An 18,533-nucleotide genomic window follows, 5' to 3' on the forward strand; every position below is an offset into this window, starting at 1 on the left:
GCTGGAGAGCTGGATGCTCGATGGCCAGACGCCTGACATTTTGCTGCAGTGTTGAAGTCATCAACTGAAAATAAGATAGGATAATTACTGACAGATCCAAAAGTTTCTATTGACGTGAGAAGTAAGACACTGATCGGGAGGGCACACCATCAAAATTTCAGTGATTAAGCAACATCTGCACGTTGTCTCAATCATCACCAGTCATTGCTCTAGAGCTATATCTATCAATCTTAGTGCAGGTCGTATCAACATGGGCGTTTCTCTAATCGCAATTGCGACGTGCTCTAGCTTCCTGCCTTGCGGAATCTAGGGGTCGTCGAGATGTTCCGGAACGGCGACTCAAGCTTGGGAAGGAGAGCTTGAGTGCAGTAGTTCCGTCTTAGGCAGGATGGGAGGTGGATACATATCATCGATCAGTGCCATAGCTTCGAGGGACGGCCAGAGTATATTGACAGCCTCAGCCGCAGCAGTCAGAGTTTATAGTAGTGCCACTGCAGCACTGATCTTTGAGCTGAAGGGGCACACAGCGGATGTAACAGCCCTTGCGTTAAGCCCACATGGTAGCAGAAAGGTATTTGATTCTGGGACATTGCCGGATTTTGCGAAACAGATCTTCTAGTTGTCGGTGTTCTTGCTTGGCTGCTGTAGGCATTGTGCAAGAGCTTTTGCATATGGCTTGTTGCATATGACAGATGACCAATACAGATGACCAATAGAGGCTCATCGAAAGTTGCAGCTTACCTGATTCGGCAATTACCGCAGGTCTACTCTGCTTCCAGTGATGGAACAGTGCGCTTGTGGGATATCAAAGAAGGAACCCTCTTGAAGACCTTCAATGTTGGCTCGCCAATCAGGAGCATGGTGAGGAGGCAGTCATCTTACGCAATCCTTTTAACCATCGAAAGCGTACCTTTCAACCTCTCTTATCTCATCTGCTGACGCAACAGTGTCTCTGATGATTTTTCTTTTGCTGCGCAGGTAGTGCCAGCGGTGGGTTTGCATGCCTTCATTTCAGTCGCGCACGCTGGAGGCCAGAAGCAGGGCCGTGTGCTACGCCTGAATCTGGCAACAGCCGCCCTTGAGCCACAGGTTCACCGGACCTCTGCAGCCAGGCCCCTCACAGTACGATCTTGCCATTCTTTGGCAGTGCATGCGGTCACCATAGACCTACTGGCTGCTTGCTGACCTTGATGCAGCTCAAGACTGTAGGAGCAGTCCACAAGTCAAGCTCAATTTTGTGCTGTGTCAGATCAGTTCATGATTTTTGTGCCCATTTGCAGGTGAGCCCGGGAGGTGGCTATGTCGCCACAATTGACAAGCACACGCTCTTCATCTGGTCTACGAAGGACGCAGACAAGAGACCGCTCGCCCTCCATCACACAAAGGCTTTCACTGTAAGCACCACCGCTTTCTTCAAGTGTTGTCTCTTAGATGCACACCTCCCTTCCAAAGCTGGGGCATTGCTAGACATCGATGCAGCACGTTATGTGTTGGATTATATGTGATATCGGCTCTCACAGCAACGTTCTCACTTCGCAATTTTGTTGCAGTGCGTGGCAATAGATGCAACAGGGGACAGGGTGGCGGCCGGTGATGTCAGCGGACGCATCAGCATGTGGAACGGCTTTGCGCCAGCTGTCGCTGCTGCAGCGGCCGCCTCAGAGGACAAGGGAGCCGCTGGAGAGGTGGCATCCCAGTCGGCGCAGCAGCAGGGGCAGAAACGAAAGAGCAGGGAGGTAAGGGATGCCGGGCTGGCAAAGGAGACCCTCCACTGGCACTCCAGCGCCGTCCGCAGCATAGTTTTCAGCCAGGACGGCTCCTACTTGCTCTCTGGCGGCGCAGAAGCAGTGCTGGTGCGCACACACTCTTCTTCTGCTGCTGCTGTCAAGAGCGCCAGCAATTGCAACGAGAACAAGTATCTTGTGCAGGCCGCTGTATGTTTCTGCATATTGGCAAAAGGTGGATGGAAGCAGGTGTGCAGGAGTGTGTTGATGGATCTCGGGCGAATGGTCCCTAGTGTTCCTGGGAACAATATCATGGCGGCATAATTAGGGATTGCAAGGCAGTACCATGGACAGAACGTGAGGCCGGTGCTGGAAGACTTGGAATTAGGGACTGTGCATTCTGGACGACAGGTGATCTGGCGGCTGGACAATGGTGCGCGCACGTACCTGCCGCGCATGGCTGGCGCGCTGACGGCCATCACCCCGGTGCCCAGCGATGCCGCCTGCTACATCCTCACACAGGCCGACAACACCATCCGCATGGTGCGTCCACCTCCCCTTTACATGCTCCTGCCCCTTACCTCGTGGCCACACATGTTTTCAAATGCTTCTTGATAGCACCACCGTGGGACAATGGGTCCAGCCTATAGTGTGCGGGCATCGATTGCAACCGTTTCATCATGCGCAAAGTCTCCAGCGTTTGTTCGCTGCTCAGATAATATGGGACTTGCATGCTTCTCATGCTTGCAAGGGTATCCAGTGTCGCTTCAGAGGCAAGGCCACTTACTTAGATGACCTCTGGGAGTTGCTTGTTTTCGTTCTGTCTAAGTGTATGCATTGCTGCATCAGAGATCAGGCTACCCAAGAGCTCTGCAGCAAGTAATGGGTTGGTATGCCGTGACGGGTGAACGTGGCTTTTTGGTTTCAAGGGGTATTCTGTAGCGCATTTTTTCTGGTGTGGCAGGTGAATGTGGCGGCGATGCGTGTGCTGTGCTCGGTGCACGGGTTGCGGCCGCGGGTGGCGGGGACGCCGTCGGGGACCGTGGCCGCGCTGGTGCCTGGCTCAGGCGAGCTGGCGCTGGCCGGGGCAGGCTCCGTGCTGCAGCTGTTTGACGCCGTGCGCGACCGCCACATTGACCGCGTGCAGGTGGGGGGGACCTGCCGACATGCTGCCACCATGTGACGACATCCTTGATGTGATCCGATCAACTTGCTGTTGGCTCCTTGCGATGATCAATCAGCAGCAGCAATGCAGGCAAGCAGACTGGTAAAGCACGGCAGTTGAAGACTGCAACAGAGGTGCAGGATCGTGCAGATTTTGCATGCCATCGCTGTGCATACTCATGGCAATGACTCTGTCGCAAGTTTGAGCAAGGAGAGCAGGCTGTAGTTGGTTTTATTAAAGCCCCTGGTTTGCAGGTGGGGCACCGTAACGTGGCGTCTCTGGCAGGCACGGACGAGGCTTCCCAGGGCGGGCAGAGGGCAGTCGAGAGCCACATCTCGCACATCGCCTATTCTAGCGACGGCACAGTCATGGCCACGGTGGACGTGCACCCCAGCGCGGCTGCCAGCGGTGCCGTGGGCTCGGCCCTCAAGTTCTGGGATCGCCGCATAACGGGCGCCGCCGCCGGTGGCGCCCCCCTCTATACCCTCAACAGCCACATCTCTGAGCCCCAGCGGTATGCTCCCACAAGAGATACCTCGGGATTTTGTGCTCCCCTTAGCTTTTGGATGTATTGAATTCTGATGAGAAGCTTGTCCGCGGGAAGCTTTTGCTGGAAAATTGCTGTAAACGTGCGTGTCCCGCATCTGACAAGCACGGAGGAAATGTATCTGTGATTGCTGGTGGGATTCTGACTTAAAATTGTTGTCTGCAGAAGAATATTGTTTGTGCCATTCAGGTATTTATTAGAGGGATTTGCATGATGTGCAGGGGTGTGGTGAGCGGGCTGGCATACCACCCATCGGAGCACATAGCAGCCACGACAGGCGTGGACGGCGTGCTTAGCATGTGGAGGCGCTCGGCTGCCGGCAAGCGCTCTGAGAAGGCCCCTGCTGCTTGGCGCTGCACCTCTACTGCTGCCTACAAAGGTGCCAATGGCCTGCCATATTCCAACTTGACATCCAAAGTATAGCGCCCCTGCATGGGACAGTGGCATGACGCAGATGGCCTGTGCTGCAACCTTCACCGCCGTCTCATGCACTTTTTTGATTGCACACAATGCAGGCAGGCAGGAAACTGTCTCAGAGAGGTGTAAGGAGCAGCTCAGATCCTTAATGAAGGCCATGCATGTGCATCAGTAATTGAGTGCTCTGATGCAGCTATCTTGATCGCTCAAAAGGGCATTACACGCGGCTGCACATTCTGCATGGGGACTGATGCTCGTGCTTCCTGACCAGATAAAATGCCATGCAGTCAGCCTGTGACTCACTTGCTACAGATTACGTTGGTATCTGGCACATTGGTAGTGTCTCGGTCCAGAGAGCCTGATACTTTGCACCGAGCTAAGCATCAAGTGCTGATGATGCTGGTGGGGTGCTGCAGGCCAGCCCATGAGCGCAGTGGCGTTCAGCGGCGATGGGAGCCTGGTGGCTGCCGCAGTGAGTGGCAGCGTGACACTGTGGGATCCTTCCTCCAACGCCCTCATCACTGTGCTGGCCAACCCGGCCCCCGCTCGCTCCAGTGCCATGAGACGCCTAGAGTTCGTGCCCAGCACGCATTTCCTGGTGCGCCCAACTGAGACTCTTCCAATTCCTGAAACAATCCTAGTACAACTTGTAACATGAGGTTGTCGGGCTTGAGAATCTGCAACAGCAGAGGATCTTTGTTCAACATACACTAACATCCAGCAGCAGCAGTTGATGGCAGCAGCATCAGATGTGCTATCTCCTGATCCACAATATCCTCCGTTTCCCCGTCCATAAATTTTTTTGTTTTTGCGATCATCTTCCATGCAGGTGGGCATCAGCGCGGACGCAGCCCCTTCGTTGGTGGTGTGGAACCTCGTCACGGCATCAGTCTGGTGGTCAGCAGCCGTCGCCTCGTCCTGCCTCGCGGTGGACCCCCACCACGGCGCCTTTGCCATCGCGGTGCCACCGGAGCCCCTCCGCAGATTCTCCGGCAGCGCCGCGCCGCCGGCCCTGCCGGCCGGGCCGGCCCCCACGCGTCCGATGACGAACGGCCGCTCCGAGACGACCGTCCGGCAGCCGCGGCGCGCGCTGCCGCCTCTGAACGCCGTGCACATGAACGGCCGGAGGGACGCGCCGGCAACGTCTGGCCGGCCAGTCATGAATGGCGTGGCTGCGAATGGAGGGGAGGCTGCCAGCGGGTCGGACGAGGATGCAGGACATGGGGGAGAAGACCCAGCCAGGCAGCTGCAGGCAGGCGCGGCGTGCTCGGGGGGTGCGTTCTGGTTTGAGGAAGCCGAGGCTGCTGGGGACGAGCGCGCTCTCGCGCATGCGAGCGGCGGCGTTGCTGCGGAGCCGGCCGCCTCGGGCCGGGGCGGCCTAATGTATGGCGGGGGCGGCGGCAGCGTGCTGCTGTTTGATGCGGGCTGCCCTACCCCGAAACAAGCCTGGCTGCTGCCCAGGTGGGGCTCCATTCCTGCATGCTCTCACGAAAGTTCAACCGAGCCTCTTTGGTTTGTTTTTACCTTGTACAAGGGTGCCAAGGTTCCTGAAGTTGACACAGCAATGAAGCTTCGCCCTGTCTGTATACCTTACAAGATGCAGTCTGTGGGAGTGTGTCCTGAGCATGCACTTGGCAGCCCACTTCAGCTGAGACACAGATATTTGATTCACTGCTGTGACCACCATTGCTGAACAGATTCTGGGATTGCTGTGGCCAGGTCTGGTGCGGCGGCGTTGATGTTTGCTGGAAATGGAACACCGCTGGCGGCTGCCGGTGCTGACAGAGCGCCAGCCGGTACCAGTCCGCTGCTCATCCTGACCAATGACCGGCAGTACACAATCGCCGCTGCTCCCGGAGCTGACACCACTGAGAGCGCTGCTGACGTGTCGGCTGCCCAGACCGCAGGTGTGTTTCTCTGCTCCGCTTCAGTTTAATGATCTGTGCTATGCAACTTTGTGCACATGATGAGATTTGCAGGTGATGTCGTGTGGGAGTGCAGCCATCTATTCTTTTGCAAGCTATTCAACGAGGGGGTGCTTATTTATTTCGGTCTGCCCTGCAGGTGTTCCAAAGAGGGCACCAGTGGGTTTTGAGGCTGCCTTTGGCCCTCTCAACGCAGCACGCAAGACTCCTGAGCAGCCTGAAGCCAGATATAGCGCGGCTGATGATGGCCAAACCAGCGTGCAGGAATTGTGGGATGCACCGTCACATGCGCTGCCGCCACTGTCTGTCTTGGCAGGTCCCTCGCTCGAAGCCATGCTGTCAGGGCTTGCGCACTGACGGCGCGCTCAAGTCCTTCAATTTTATGCAGATTTAGTGTCGTTCGAAAGTTGGAGGCTGTATATACTACAATCTGACATATATGACCTGACATTCGCAAAGCTATTGTGAATGCGTTGTAGTGACATGAGTGTCAAAGACAGCATGAGAGCGTTTGGTGCTGGAAAAGGGCATTTATTGTGTAAGAATATACTCTACGCCCACCAATTTAATCTGGCCTGTTTCTAGTCTTCGTATAAACCTGTGGAATGGTGCTTATGGCAACTTTGCTGTGTCCTCTTTGCAACCATATGTCCTGCGACAAGTTCTGTGATGACCAGCAACATCTTCCACAGCACTCTCTAATCCCTGCACCTGTCTCTGCACTTGGAAGCAAAAAGAGAGCAAAAAGAAAGTGGCGCAGAGCAGGATTCGAACCTGTGACCCCCTGTGCGAAGCCAAGCCACGCATTTCCGCCGGTTGCCACCAGCGGGACCACAAAACCTGAGAGAGAATGGGTGCAGCAAAAGGTTTGACCCATCAGACGGCCTCCAAGCCTCCCCTCGGCGGAATGAAGCCTGGGGACGTTCCTCAATCGGGGCGCGCCCAGCTCTAAGGCCGGGCACAGCCGCCGAAACTTTCACGCTCAGGCTTGGAGGCTTCCCTTCATCTTCTGGGCTGAGAAACTTGTCACTCTTGAGAGAGACAACAAGGTGTACGAACTATAGAACAGATCCTGTTCGAGTATAGTCGTGCTCATTCGTGAATTTTCAGTGCCTATATACTGCATTTTGGCAGGCTCTAATTGTCGACGCCAGATCAGATAATTCGGCACGTGACCCCGTTCTTTAAAATTTATATTCAGCAGGTCCGGGAATTGGCAAACTCTCCCTCGTCGTCTCAGAAGTCTGCATTTCTTTTATTTGCAGCCACACTGGTCAGAAGTGACATTTTTGCACTCATATCGGCTTCACATTGGAGGATTTCGTGTCTTGGTGTTCGGTGGCGCCATCAGGCCTGACAGTTCCATTCTTTAATCACTGATCTGGTGACTCTTGATCAGTATGACATTCACTTATTGAAAAAAAGTTTAGTGGCCGAATGAGAACCTCATGATCCAAATATATTGCTGTCGGTCCTCCACGTGGGCATTGCCCCAATTGAGCTGACCCCAAGCTCTGGCAGTGGCTGGATCCAGAAGAGAAAATTCGAAGGATGTTGTACTGTTCAGTACATCAGCATCAGTCATAAGAAAGGGATCGTGTTGGACACCAATCTTTCGATATATAGAAGGATGTTTCTACAGAGGCTTTGCAATTTTTCAGCGACATTTGCGATCAGCATGGGATCTCTGTGAGCGGCAGCATGTATTTATCAGCACGCATCACAACAAGCTATGAGCATAGCAAGCAGAAGCGTGCACGCAGACCTGGTTGCTTCTGGACTTTAGCCGTTCTATTTGCAGCCCTGTGCTTCCTGGGGTATGCACATGCATCGCGCGCTAAATCAGCCAGCGTGCACACCATCATCCCTGTGGAGTGCACAAATGGCTACTTCGAGTGGCAAATACTGGGCTTCGTATACAGGTACAGCTGCAGAATCCAAGGTTGCTCTGAGGCCATCTGCTTTTAAGCACGCTATAGGTGGAAAGTTGCACAGAGCAAGCAACATGAGGATAATGTTTGAAATTTGCAGTGCCAGGAGAGCAGGCCAGGAGGGTCCCATAACTCGGCTGATGAGCTGCACAGAGGAGCAGCTGAAGGATTACAAGGGGATGGACCTGGTGCCCACCTTTGTGGCACCCAGTTTCAAAAACATCGTGCCTGACGATGAATACGCGGCCTACAACAAGCCCGGCGCCATCATGGCCTGGCTCCAGGTAGCTCAGTCATCTTGCCTGTTGCATAAGTCATTGGCGTGTTGAGGGGGAAGGGACTGTCCGTTGAGGCCTGGTAGCTTGGGATGTTGCATGTTTCTGGCTTGAGAAAGCTGTCTAATCTGCAGGAGCATGAGCCTAAGGAGGACTACATCCTGATCGTGGATGCAGACAACATCATGCGCTTCCCTTTTGATCCTATCGAGCTGAAAGTGGAGCCAGGTACAAGTGCTCGAACAATCCCAATCTCAACCTCAAATAATGGCGCGCCATGCCTGGCTCAACAACGATTCCTTTCATTGACTGCTTGCAGTGAGACAAGAAGGATTTGAGAGAGAAAGTGTGTCACTCTGTCATCTTGCGTTGTCCCTCTGCATTTGGCGCTGAAAGAGAGACCGATCTGGTGTCAGGCTGGGCGTACTCAGGGTACTACTTTTATGAGATCCTGAAGGGCTGCTCCAATGAGCTGGCAGACAAGCACATTGCCCAGGTGCAGCCGAGGCAGGATACCCTCGCCGGTCCCAAGGGGCGCAGGGCAGACACGGCGCGTTCCCTCCTCACCACACATCTGTAATTTCTTCCCACATCGTGCGTATTCAATGTGCGATTTTATGTCCGAGTGTCATGCCAGGAGCTGACTCTGTAAATCAATTTAGGCATTGGATCAACCCAAAAGTGGCTGGAAGAGATTGAACACGACTGATTAAGTCATTAAGTGTGCATGCTTTGTGCTGTGTGGCCCTGAAGGCGCCTGCCTGTCTTGTCGGGGGGGATGCATGTCGATGTTTTGTCAATGTAGCTCTGCCTACAGTTGTGCAGTGTCAGATGTATGTTGTATTAAGGCTGCGCAGGTGGGCGTGCCGATCCTGATGGCAAAGAGCGACCTAAAGAAAGTGGCGCCCCTGTGGCTGGAGTACTCAAAGAGATTCAGGCTGGACCCGGCGGTAGGCCTCTCACCCCAATATCTCACCTTTTCATGTCACCTTTCTAGTAAAGTTGCTGCAAGCTTGGTCATGAGACAGCTGTGCTGGCTTGCGGCTGCTGCTGTGGGGCAGAAAGAGTATTTCACGTTAAAAGTTTCCCTTGCTGCGCAGACTTTTGATGGAAATCTGACCGGTGACGACTTCACCAAAACTCCCGGGGACAAGTCGTGGATGAGTGAGATGTGCGTCTGCCCTCTTGGCATGCTCTCCTATGCATGAACCCCAAAGCATCAGTTCGCTGGATGCTGTCTTTTGTGCTTTTTTGCATGCCAGATAATTGCAGACCTGCCAATGCTGATATATCGTCAACTCTCCAGGTATGGCTACTCATATGCAGCCGCTGTGGCAAATGTGTGGCACCGGCGAGTGGACTACACAGATTCCCTGCTACCAGGCTACGCCGCCATCTGTGAGCCACCCCTTCCATCATGCATGCAAGATTATGGGTGCTCTTTGGAGAATTTGTTGATAGGATTGCACTGCAGCTCACTTCACATGCCCACCTTCCAAGCAACGAGTCAGCTACCTCCCTCGCCAGCGGCACACAGCGTGCTCACTCCCTTTCTTTCATGAGTTGCTCCAATGAGTTGTAAATTCTTTGGTGTATCTTTCAACTCTGTGTAAACATGTCATCTACTGTGACACGTGATGCTTTTGATGTCATTTTGACACTGAATCAACATTTTTAGACGGCTTGAATTCTGCAGGGCCGCCAAAGGTGCTGCACTATGGTGCCAAGTGGACGGTGCCCAACACAACGTGGGCGTGGCATAAGGCGTGGTATCACGATGACTTTGATGTCACTGTGTGCCCGCCCTGGGACCTGTCTGCGGAGCGTCCCTCCGCCGGCCTCTTCCCCTACCCACCGCGGCCCCTTGAAATCCCCTCTGAGGTTCCCCCAAAACCCCGCCATGCTGTCCCTATGACCTACCGCTTGCATCACCGGATTCAGTAAATCTGAATGATGACCATAGGATATGTCGTGTGGCCTGACCCCAGCAGGCAAATTATGGGTTGCAGCACCTGCTCTGGGAAATCTTGAGATTGCAGCATAATCCCAGACCGAGCCAGGACTGTCTTCAAGCATCCCTGCTGTGCATGTTGGGTGATAGAGTGCCCCACTTAGAGGTCACCTGCGGCTATAGGGTCCAGACATATAGGTAATCCTGCTCGCTGCCCGCAGCAGAGGTGACCCAGACAAATGTTGCAAGCAAGAATCATGGAATACACACAATATGGGAGCAGACTGGCGTATTGAAATGAGTGTGGTGAAATGAGTCCAGGGGGAGGACTTCCTGCGCGACCTGATAGCCATAGAGCCGGTGGTAGTGCTCAACGCGGCCTTCTGCGAGCGCCACATGAAGCACTGCCCCAAATCGCAGCAGCTGGAGCAGGAGTGCGCCAAGGTAGCCATGCCTTCCTGCCCCTACAGAAGAGCCATGCAGAGCTTTCTCCCCACGACTCAGCCTTTGTCAAAGTGCTTGTCGTTTGTGGTGGCAATCCCCGGAATGATCAATCACAGTAACAGATAATCTGAAAGCTCTGCGAGTTTAAGATACCTTTTGTGCTCTGCCATGATCAGAGAGGCTTGCATGCGTGCACTGACAGCTTGGTTCAGTTTTTGTCTCATTATGCAATAAGATCATCTTCTTATCTTATCATAGGTTTGATGAGCGGAAGTCCTTCATATGGAGAAATACCTTTAGAGGATACATGCCAATGGTGACAGGTGAGGCAGCAGGAGATTGAGATGGACATAGCATTCGATGTCATGGAGATGGTCATGCAGGAAGAGGAGTGCCAGAACAAACATGTGCGCGCTCACTGAACTACTGTGACTGACTGACCGACTGACTGACTCATTCATTCGTCTGTAGCCTCCACACCTTGTCTGGAAGCCCTGCATACGAGCAATGTAAAGCAAATGAAAGCATGGACCCCAAATATGCCCTTCACCAGCCCTCAGGCTGCTCCCATGGCAATGGACAGGGAAGTCCGTGTACCGCTGCATGGCTGCATGAACGTCCTAAAGCATGCTTTCTCCTGCAGAATGAGGATTCAAATTCGCAGGACAGATGGTCATGCGTTTTGATGGGCGTATCACATGAATGGCCATTCGTGCAAACATGCAGCAGCCTGGGGACCAATAGATGTTCACTGCTCAAATTTGGCTGCGCAGCCGGACTGTGAGGAGTGGGCGCGCAACGGGGAGTGTGAGAAGAGCCCGCGCTACATGTTCTGGGGATGCCGCCTCTCCTGCGGCCGCTGCTACCCTCCCACCCTCCAGGTCAGGCCTTACTGCTGCCCTTTCAGCTGTGCACCTTTTCCCCTGCCCCAGCCCCCTTGAGAAAATTGCCTCAAGCAACCCCTGCCACACCCGCCCTTTTACACCTTGCTTCTTCTTTTCTAATCATTTGCAGACACTTACCGGTTGTGACCTCCCCGGTTGATTGAGCATGGCCTACCTGTAACAGCATGAGCTGCTGCCCAGTTGCATTGAGATGATGCGGCCATGCAGACATGACACATTCATTCAGCGACAAAATGCCAGATTACGACTTGAACAAAGCCAATACTATGGATACACTCTAATTCTAGAACGTATCCAAAAATATCAAGGCTATGGGCATGACAGTAGGTGTCACTTGCATCACACGTTGTAGGGGCAAATGCACTGTTCGAAAAAGTATGTGCCTGCCGTCCGCACGGAGTCTTGCAGAGCGATGGCTTCTGCGGGGACTGCAAATGTTGAGGAAGCTGTCATTAGAAATTTTCCATTACGGGCAACTCACGGCGTCACAACTCGTTGGTGCTGCGCAGGTGCGGCACCATGCAAAGGTGCCTACTACGGCGGTGGCGCAGGGATCGGCGTGGCCGTACGGGGCCGGCAAGAAGAAGGGGTCAGGCTCATGGCTGGGCACACCCAAGGCATCCACCCTTGACGGCCGCCAGTGGCTGGACGCTCACCCAGAGCTGGCAAACCCCGTCGAAGCGGTGGGTGCCTCTTCTTTTGCCTTTAACGTGGTTTTTTTTAATTGCGGCATCAGCATAGAGGCTTGTGGCATGGGAACAGCGTCTTGGTCAATTGCTGCAACTCTTGTGCAGAATGGTGCAATGCTCCTCGAGGCTTGTCAAGATTGCTTGTGTATTGTTGATGCTCGTGGCACCTGCTCACAGGTGCCCTGCATACGGGGGTTGAGGGGATGCTAAGTACACCTGATGTCTTAAGTATCCCCCGGGAGGTAACAATAAGAGGGTCTTGCACATCTCAGCTGCCTTGATTTGACCGGGGCCTGTGCAGATGCCGGCGGTGCAGCCGGGCCGGCACAATGCGCATTCGCTGCGGCTGCGCAATAGAGCGGCCAGCGGATTGCTGAAGGGGCTGAGCCAGGGGCAGGGATCACAGCTGCAGCTGGGCGGGCGATCGGCAGCGCTGGCAGATGTGACTGAGGAGCAGATGATAGGCGATGTGACATTCTTCATCGTGCTCATGGGTTGGCTGGGTGCGCACTCCAATCCACTCACTTTTGAGGAGAGAGACCACATTATTTGTCGCCGCAAAGCTATACACTGCGAGGCTGCCCTTCCTCCCTTCTTGGCGCTCCCACTGCATTGCATGCATTGCATTCTGTCTTGCTTTGATGGAGCAGAGATGTAAACTGAAGGCCTGTGGCGCAGCAGTGGTAAATGCTGCTGTGGCGCATAATGCCATATGCACGCCCTTGCTGCACTAATTCGTGAAAGCTTCCATTGAACGACATGCATGCAGATGTGATGCATATTTTGTGGTGCACAGGTGTTGTGCTGTGGGGCTTGATCCTCATGTACTTTTTAGGGATTCTCCAATGATTACAGTGTCAACTGAGGCGAGAGTCAGCAGAAGCTAAAATGTTTAATGCTTGAAGATACCGTACACAGCCATTATTGGTGTTGCTTGGTGTTGCCCCCCCACTGAATGGTGAGTTGGACACGATTTAGACAAGTGATATTTACAGCCATGACTGCTCAAGCTGCATGAATAATAGACTCTAAGATACTACTGCCAGCAGACAATTGTCGCTGCAACTGAAGCTCTTGTTCGATTTAAAATTTTGATGAAGTCAGAGCAGGTGCCATCCATACCAGAGAGAATCATTAATGTTCTAATGCTGAAGAGCTCTTGAACACGACTGGTGGCAAAGCAAGCAAATCTGCCCAGTGCCTCATGCAAATCAGAACAGTGATTCAGCAGGGCACCAGCACATCATGATAGCAGCTTGCATCCAAAACGCAAGTTGCAATAATTACGCTCATCATTATATATAATGTAGTATATACTTCTTTGGGTAGTAGTTCCTTTGACGCATCTAGCCAATTGTGCCAACAGCGTCTCGTACACTTATTTGCTTATTTGCATTCATGCTGAACAGCCGGCACGTGGGTGAATCAATCCAGCACAACACAAGCCGCAAGCTTTTATTATAAGCAGATAGCCTGCTCTCGCATTCTGTGAAACGACACGGCTGTACCACCAAACCCCAGCCAATACCTGAGGGCAAACCCCGGACTATGACTAACAAATGAATGGTACATCTTTGAGGGTGCACAAGAGGATAGCGCTTCCACACAGTCTTGCCAGAACACCAACCCACTGCATCCTACGAATTACAGCTGCTGAGGCTATGGCCACAGCTTGGGGCTGCACACTCCCCTAAGGATCAATGCAACATCACCAAAAAGCCACCCAATCCCTCGATTGCCCTTGCGCTGCCTGGCTCTGCCTCGCACTGTCTTGCGTTGCCTTCAACTGCAGGCACTGCCTTGCATCGGACCTCATCACAACTGCATGCATTAGATCAGTGCCTATCAATTTTTGCGCTCGCCAAAGCAAAATCAGGCCTTGGTGGCGCCGACCTTGGAGGGGTGGCCGGCAGGGGTGTCCTTGACCTGTTCGCGCACTTCTGCGCCCAGGTCTTTGTCGACGCGCGTCCAGATGTCCAGCCATGTGTCACGCACCTCAGCTGTCAGCTTGGGGTCCGTCAGCCAGCCCAACACATGCTCCAGGAACCGCTCCCGCCTGCGCATGTGAATTCACTTGGGTCAGAAAACAGGTATATTCTTCGTTATGGAGTGGTCTCACGCAGAGACATTGGGGCCGGAGCACAGCTGGCTCTGCTCTTGAGTTGTCAATCCACAGCACCAAGAAAAGATTGCATTGCCTTCCAGAGCATGTGTTGCGCTGCCTTGCTCAAGGAGATTTCGCTGAGCAAGCTGCCCTGCAGCTCGACAAGCAGGTCCTCTTCAGTTGCTGACCAAGGCACGCAATCCACCACACACATGGTGCAACTGTGGGCGAGCTGCAGCAACCCTTCGTTCCATCTCCAAAAATCCAAATCTGACTGTGTGACGACTGGGAGAATGAGCCTGACCTGTCCTTGTCCATGGAGCGCACGCGGTCGCCGGCCTGCTTGTAGTCATCGCCCACGAAGAGGTCCTCCTTAACGCGCACGCCGTTGATGGGCTCCTTGCTGATGTGAGTCTTGGCAACCTCCGGGTGCACCGCCTCCGCTGTCTTCTCCACCTTTGACGGCCAGTAGTTCACCTGAGGCACCATTACACAACCATGTCAGCACGGGGCGGCAGAGTGGGTTGAAATGTATGAGACACAACCATGCAACCGTCAAGCATGGTGCTGCACAGTGTACAATTCAAAAGGGACGTTAGGAAGTATTTTGCACGTGCTTGCTGGGGCAGCAATTAATGCACTTCGCTCTATTCTGTTGCACATGCTTGGGGGGCCACCACTTGATGCATATTGCTTTCTAATTCTCTTTTTCTGCTTTTATTCCGAACTCTGAACCACCTCATGTCTACTGCAGCTGCCTTTTCTGAACAGCCTCATCTCTGCAGCATCCCTACTCTTGAAAACCATATTCTGCTAATAAGAACACGTTGAAGAACACAAAGCGAGACTGGGAAGATACAGTCAGGAGTGCTTTAGACGAAAACTTGCCTCCTCGTCCTTGATGATGTAGTTCATCGCCCCATCGTTGTGGTTGTTGTGGAAGGGGCAGACGGGAATGTTGACCGGCAGCATCTGATAATTCACTCCCAGACGGTAGCGCTGCGCGTCAGCGTATGCCATCACACGCGTCTGCAGCACCGGGTCGTTCGACACCGCAATGCCTGCGCATGCAAAATAAAACAACTCAGGGGCGCTGGCACCAAATGAATGCTGCAATGCATATTCGACATCTCTTGAACAAAAGCTGAAGGCGGGATGCAACGACCCCTCCTGCAAGACAGCTATTTGTGGCTCTTTGCAGCGCAAGGTGTGCAATTTGATAGCAGATAGCAGAGTGCATAATCCAGCGTGGAGAATCTGGCGAAAATGCAAGGTGTCCTACCTGGCACGGTCACGCCGGGGTCAAATGCGATGGACTCGACCTGTCACCACACCAAACACCAGTCAGCTACAGAACTGTCAAAGATGACACCATTGCCATGTCATGCAATCACGTGCAGCCAAACCCCTGCAATATAGTGTCAGAGAAAGTCGAGTGTGTTGCTGGGCGCACCTCGGAGTAATAGTTTTTGACGTTGGTGTCCAGCACCATGCGCCCAAACTCCATCAGCGGGAAGTCCTCCTCCGGCCACAGCTGCAACATGCATGCAACTTCTCAACAAGCGTCTAGATGACGAATTGTGGAGCCACACGCATCAAACTATGCTTCTAGGCAACTTCAAACTCTGCGCACTAGTTGAAGCTAGACCACATCAGGGATTGATCGCTGTCCCTGCCAGGGGCCTTCCTGGTGCATGCATGCGCCTGTCAAATGGCCCTTCAGATCTGTCCATACTTCAAGGGACTGCTTGCCCAGCATGTAATTGAACAGGGGCAGATGAGTCACCTTGGTGTCATCCAGGGGGTCAAATCCGATGGAGGCGGGGTCTGTGTCCACGGGCATGACCTGGATGAGCCACGTCCACTCGGGGTAGTCACCCTCTGCGATGGCGTTGTACAGGTCGTGCGTTGCATGGCTGTGGCGCATGTTCTTCTCGCCTGCCATCACCGCCTCGTCGTCGGTCATGAACTCCGCACCTGACACACGCCAAACATTGAGGAAGTAGGATTTAGGGTTGATGAAGCAGCACCTGTCTAATATACAGATGCCGCTATCAAAAGCCAAACATAACGCTTGCTTGAGGCCCAGTGTGGCAGAGTGTGAGCCTCAAGGAATATATTGTGTCTGCTTGCAGCGAGGACTAAAGGTTGTCGCCTTCATGTATTCAGAATTTCACATAATGATGAATTCAAGCAATATACTCACGGCCCTGTGGCAGGCAGCGCCATCAAGGAAACAGAGTGTGAGTTTCAAGAGGGATAAGACATGTCTCCACATGGCATGCTGCAAGGTGGCAGTTTGCTACTTCCATCTCCCCTCTTTTCAAATTCAAATAAGTTGGAAGAAAAGAGGGCACAAGACTCACCGCCCACTGGCAGGCAGTGGAACTTGCAGAGATGCTCCTCGCCATCAGCGTTTATGAGCTTGAAGGTGTTGACGCCAAAGCCATTCAGCTTCCTCCAGTTCTTGGGGATGCCGTCGTTGTCAAAAAGCCACGTCAACTGCGCATCGCAGCCACACAAGACATCACTCCCTTGGCTCGTCCCCATTGCACAGGATCCACATTACTTCAATTGACATGAAGCACCCTCTATTGTGATCTGTTCATTGCACTCTGGTGCCAGCCAAAGAGCTATTTACACAGCTATCTTGTGATGCAAAAGGAGCAAATAACGAATTACATAGGGAAACCCACAATGTGGCAGGATTCTGGGTGGTGGGAAAGGAAGTCCAGAATGCGCCAGCCCTCCTGAATGTTGGTCTTGGGGTTGGGCCTGCAGTTGCCAATACATCCTTATTCTTTGACCTTCTCAGCGTCCGGCAAAACTGAGCAGCACAGGCACAAAGCTGCAAGTACTGAACATGAGGATAGACTTGCAGCATGGTACTTGGTATGACTCACCGCAGCGAGTGCACCAGGTCCACAAACTGAATGCCATCCCTGATGAAGAACACCTGCAGCCAAGGAAAGAAGCCTTCAGAAGCCAGCAGCGCCAGTTGGATGCACAGCATGTAAAGCACTCCCATGCAGCAAATGATTTTTGCATTTTTGATGATAAGCAGGAAGGAGCTTGGCCAGGCCGGCATGTGCCAGGAATAAAGAGCTTACCGGAATGTCGTTGCCGACAAAGTCCCAGTTTCCGTGCTGTGTCTTGAACTTCACGGAGAAGCCGCGCACGTCGCGCAAGCTCTCTGGCGACCTGCGCACATTGAGAGCTTGTCAGCTATTGTCCTGAAATCGTGGACGCTGCAGCCAAGCCAGCACACAGCAACTGCATTGTTTGGCGCAGAAATAGGCCTGCTGAGGAATTGATATGAGGATCAATAATTCAAGAACAAGGAAAGTCCTATTTATGCTGCGGTGCTGTGTGTGGTGCTGGGTAAATTGCGCACCCCTTCTCATGGACCACTGTGGACAGCCGAGCGGTGACGGGGGTCTTCTTGCCAACAGAGCCCAGGAAGTCGGCTGAGGAGTACTTGGTGATGTCCTTCGTGACCTCAAAGAAGCCGTGCGCGCCTGCGCCCCTGGCGTGCACTATGCGCTCCGGAATTTTCTCCCTGTTGAACTACAAAGGGCAAAGTGGAAAGCTTAATGCCACGGCAGTAATAATTGCATGTCAGCCAATTGCTCGGTTGAACAAGAGATTTCCGCAGTAGCTCGAGTAGCATAGATCCAGATCACGGGAGGGGTGATACCTGTGCAAGCTTCTCCAGCATGTGGTAGTCCTCCAACAGCACAGGGCCTGCAATAGCATGTGCAAATGTTGGTAAGGAGAGATTTTGGACCGATACGCTGCGAGCAACGAAATGCTCAAGATTCCTCATTCGCACCTCGGTTCCCAGCGCGCAGAGAGAACTCATTGCTGACGATCGGGGCTCCAGTGTTGGTTGTCAAGGTATCCGTGTTGAATGCGGCATTTGGCATTTTTGGCGTCTCCTTGCCCTGCAAAAACCACAATTCAAATTATCATGCTAAGTTGCTCGCCTGATGCCGAGCACTGGAAAGCACGCTAGACAGCGGGCACGCTGAAGGACATGCCGCCCTCAGCAGCCTCATTCAAGTCTTGCTGGTATAAGGCAACCTGAATCTAGAGTCCATTGTCAAACTGATAACGCAAATCCTGCCATGCAGTCCCTCCAATAAAGACCTGACTCACGATCTTGGACTGATAATCTCAGCCCAAAATGTGTGAAACTCGCTAGCGGCAGATTTGTAATGGGACAGAAATCATCTCTTTTCTTATAGATTTGCCTTCAATTCGTATCGAAAGCCGAAACATCATCATCGGCTTGCTACTGGATAGAATGCACACAATCAACGACTTACGTGGAGTCCTAGACACTGTTGGAATGATCTGCTGCTCTCTTTCACGTGTCCGATTGAAGCTATAAAGACTCTGAATAACTCACCAATGGGTAAGGTTGGCCATTCGATGTGCCATTCGCGCTGTTCCC

The 18,533-nt window shown here is 53.0% G+C and overlaps 2 protein-coding genes across 2 annotated transcripts; one reads left to right on the forward strand and one right to left on the reverse strand.

The window, feature by feature from the left end:
• Positions 1-394: 394 nt before the first annotated feature.
• On the forward strand, positions 395-12,822 carry COCSUDRAFT_47298 (hypothetical protein; the record flags this gene model as incomplete). Its single annotated transcript, XM_005647936.1, has 27 exons — positions 395-571; positions 763-861; positions 979-1,122; positions 1,281-1,394; positions 1,551-1,853; positions 2,136-2,267; positions 2,689-2,871; positions 3,144-3,403; positions 3,658-3,815; positions 4,270-4,451; positions 4,683-5,314; positions 5,573-5,760; positions 5,918-6,094; positions 7,565-7,700; positions 7,810-7,993; positions 8,119-8,212; positions 8,401-8,534; positions 8,842-8,934; positions 9,085-9,155; positions 9,291-9,382; positions 9,681-9,865; positions 10,257-10,379; positions 10,703-10,786; positions 11,153-11,260; positions 11,794-11,967; positions 12,275-12,476; positions 12,770-12,822. The coding sequence occupies exons 2-27, from the start codon at positions 859-861 to the stop codon at positions 12,820-12,822; spliced, it is 4,209 nt and encodes a 1,402-aa protein (XP_005647993.1). The 5' UTR covers positions 395-571; positions 763-858.
• A 1,023-nt stretch (positions 12,823-13,845) lies between these two features.
• COCSUDRAFT_15220 (catalase-domain-containing protein) lies at positions 13,846-18,003 on the reverse strand (the record flags this gene model as incomplete). The annotated part of the gene is made up of 13 exons (XM_005647937.1): positions 13,846-14,029; positions 14,382-14,520; positions 14,956-15,138; positions 15,360-15,399; positions 15,531-15,611; positions 15,864-16,054; positions 16,444-16,579; positions 16,774-16,852; positions 16,981-17,033; positions 17,188-17,278; positions 17,472-17,644; positions 17,775-17,821; positions 17,910-18,003. 13 exons carry the CDS (start codon positions 18,001-18,003, stop codon positions 13,846-13,848), a joined length of 1,491 nt encoding a protein of 496 aa, XP_005647994.1.
• Between the last annotated feature and the right edge of the window lie 530 nt (positions 18,004-18,533).

Source organism: Coccomyxa subellipsoidea (genome assembly GCF_000258705.1).
Source record: "Coccomyxa subellipsoidea C-169, whole genome shotgun sequence".
Lineage (NCBI taxonomy): Eukaryota > Viridiplantae > Chlorophyta > Trebouxiophyceae > Coccomyxaceae > Coccomyxa > Coccomyxa subellipsoidea.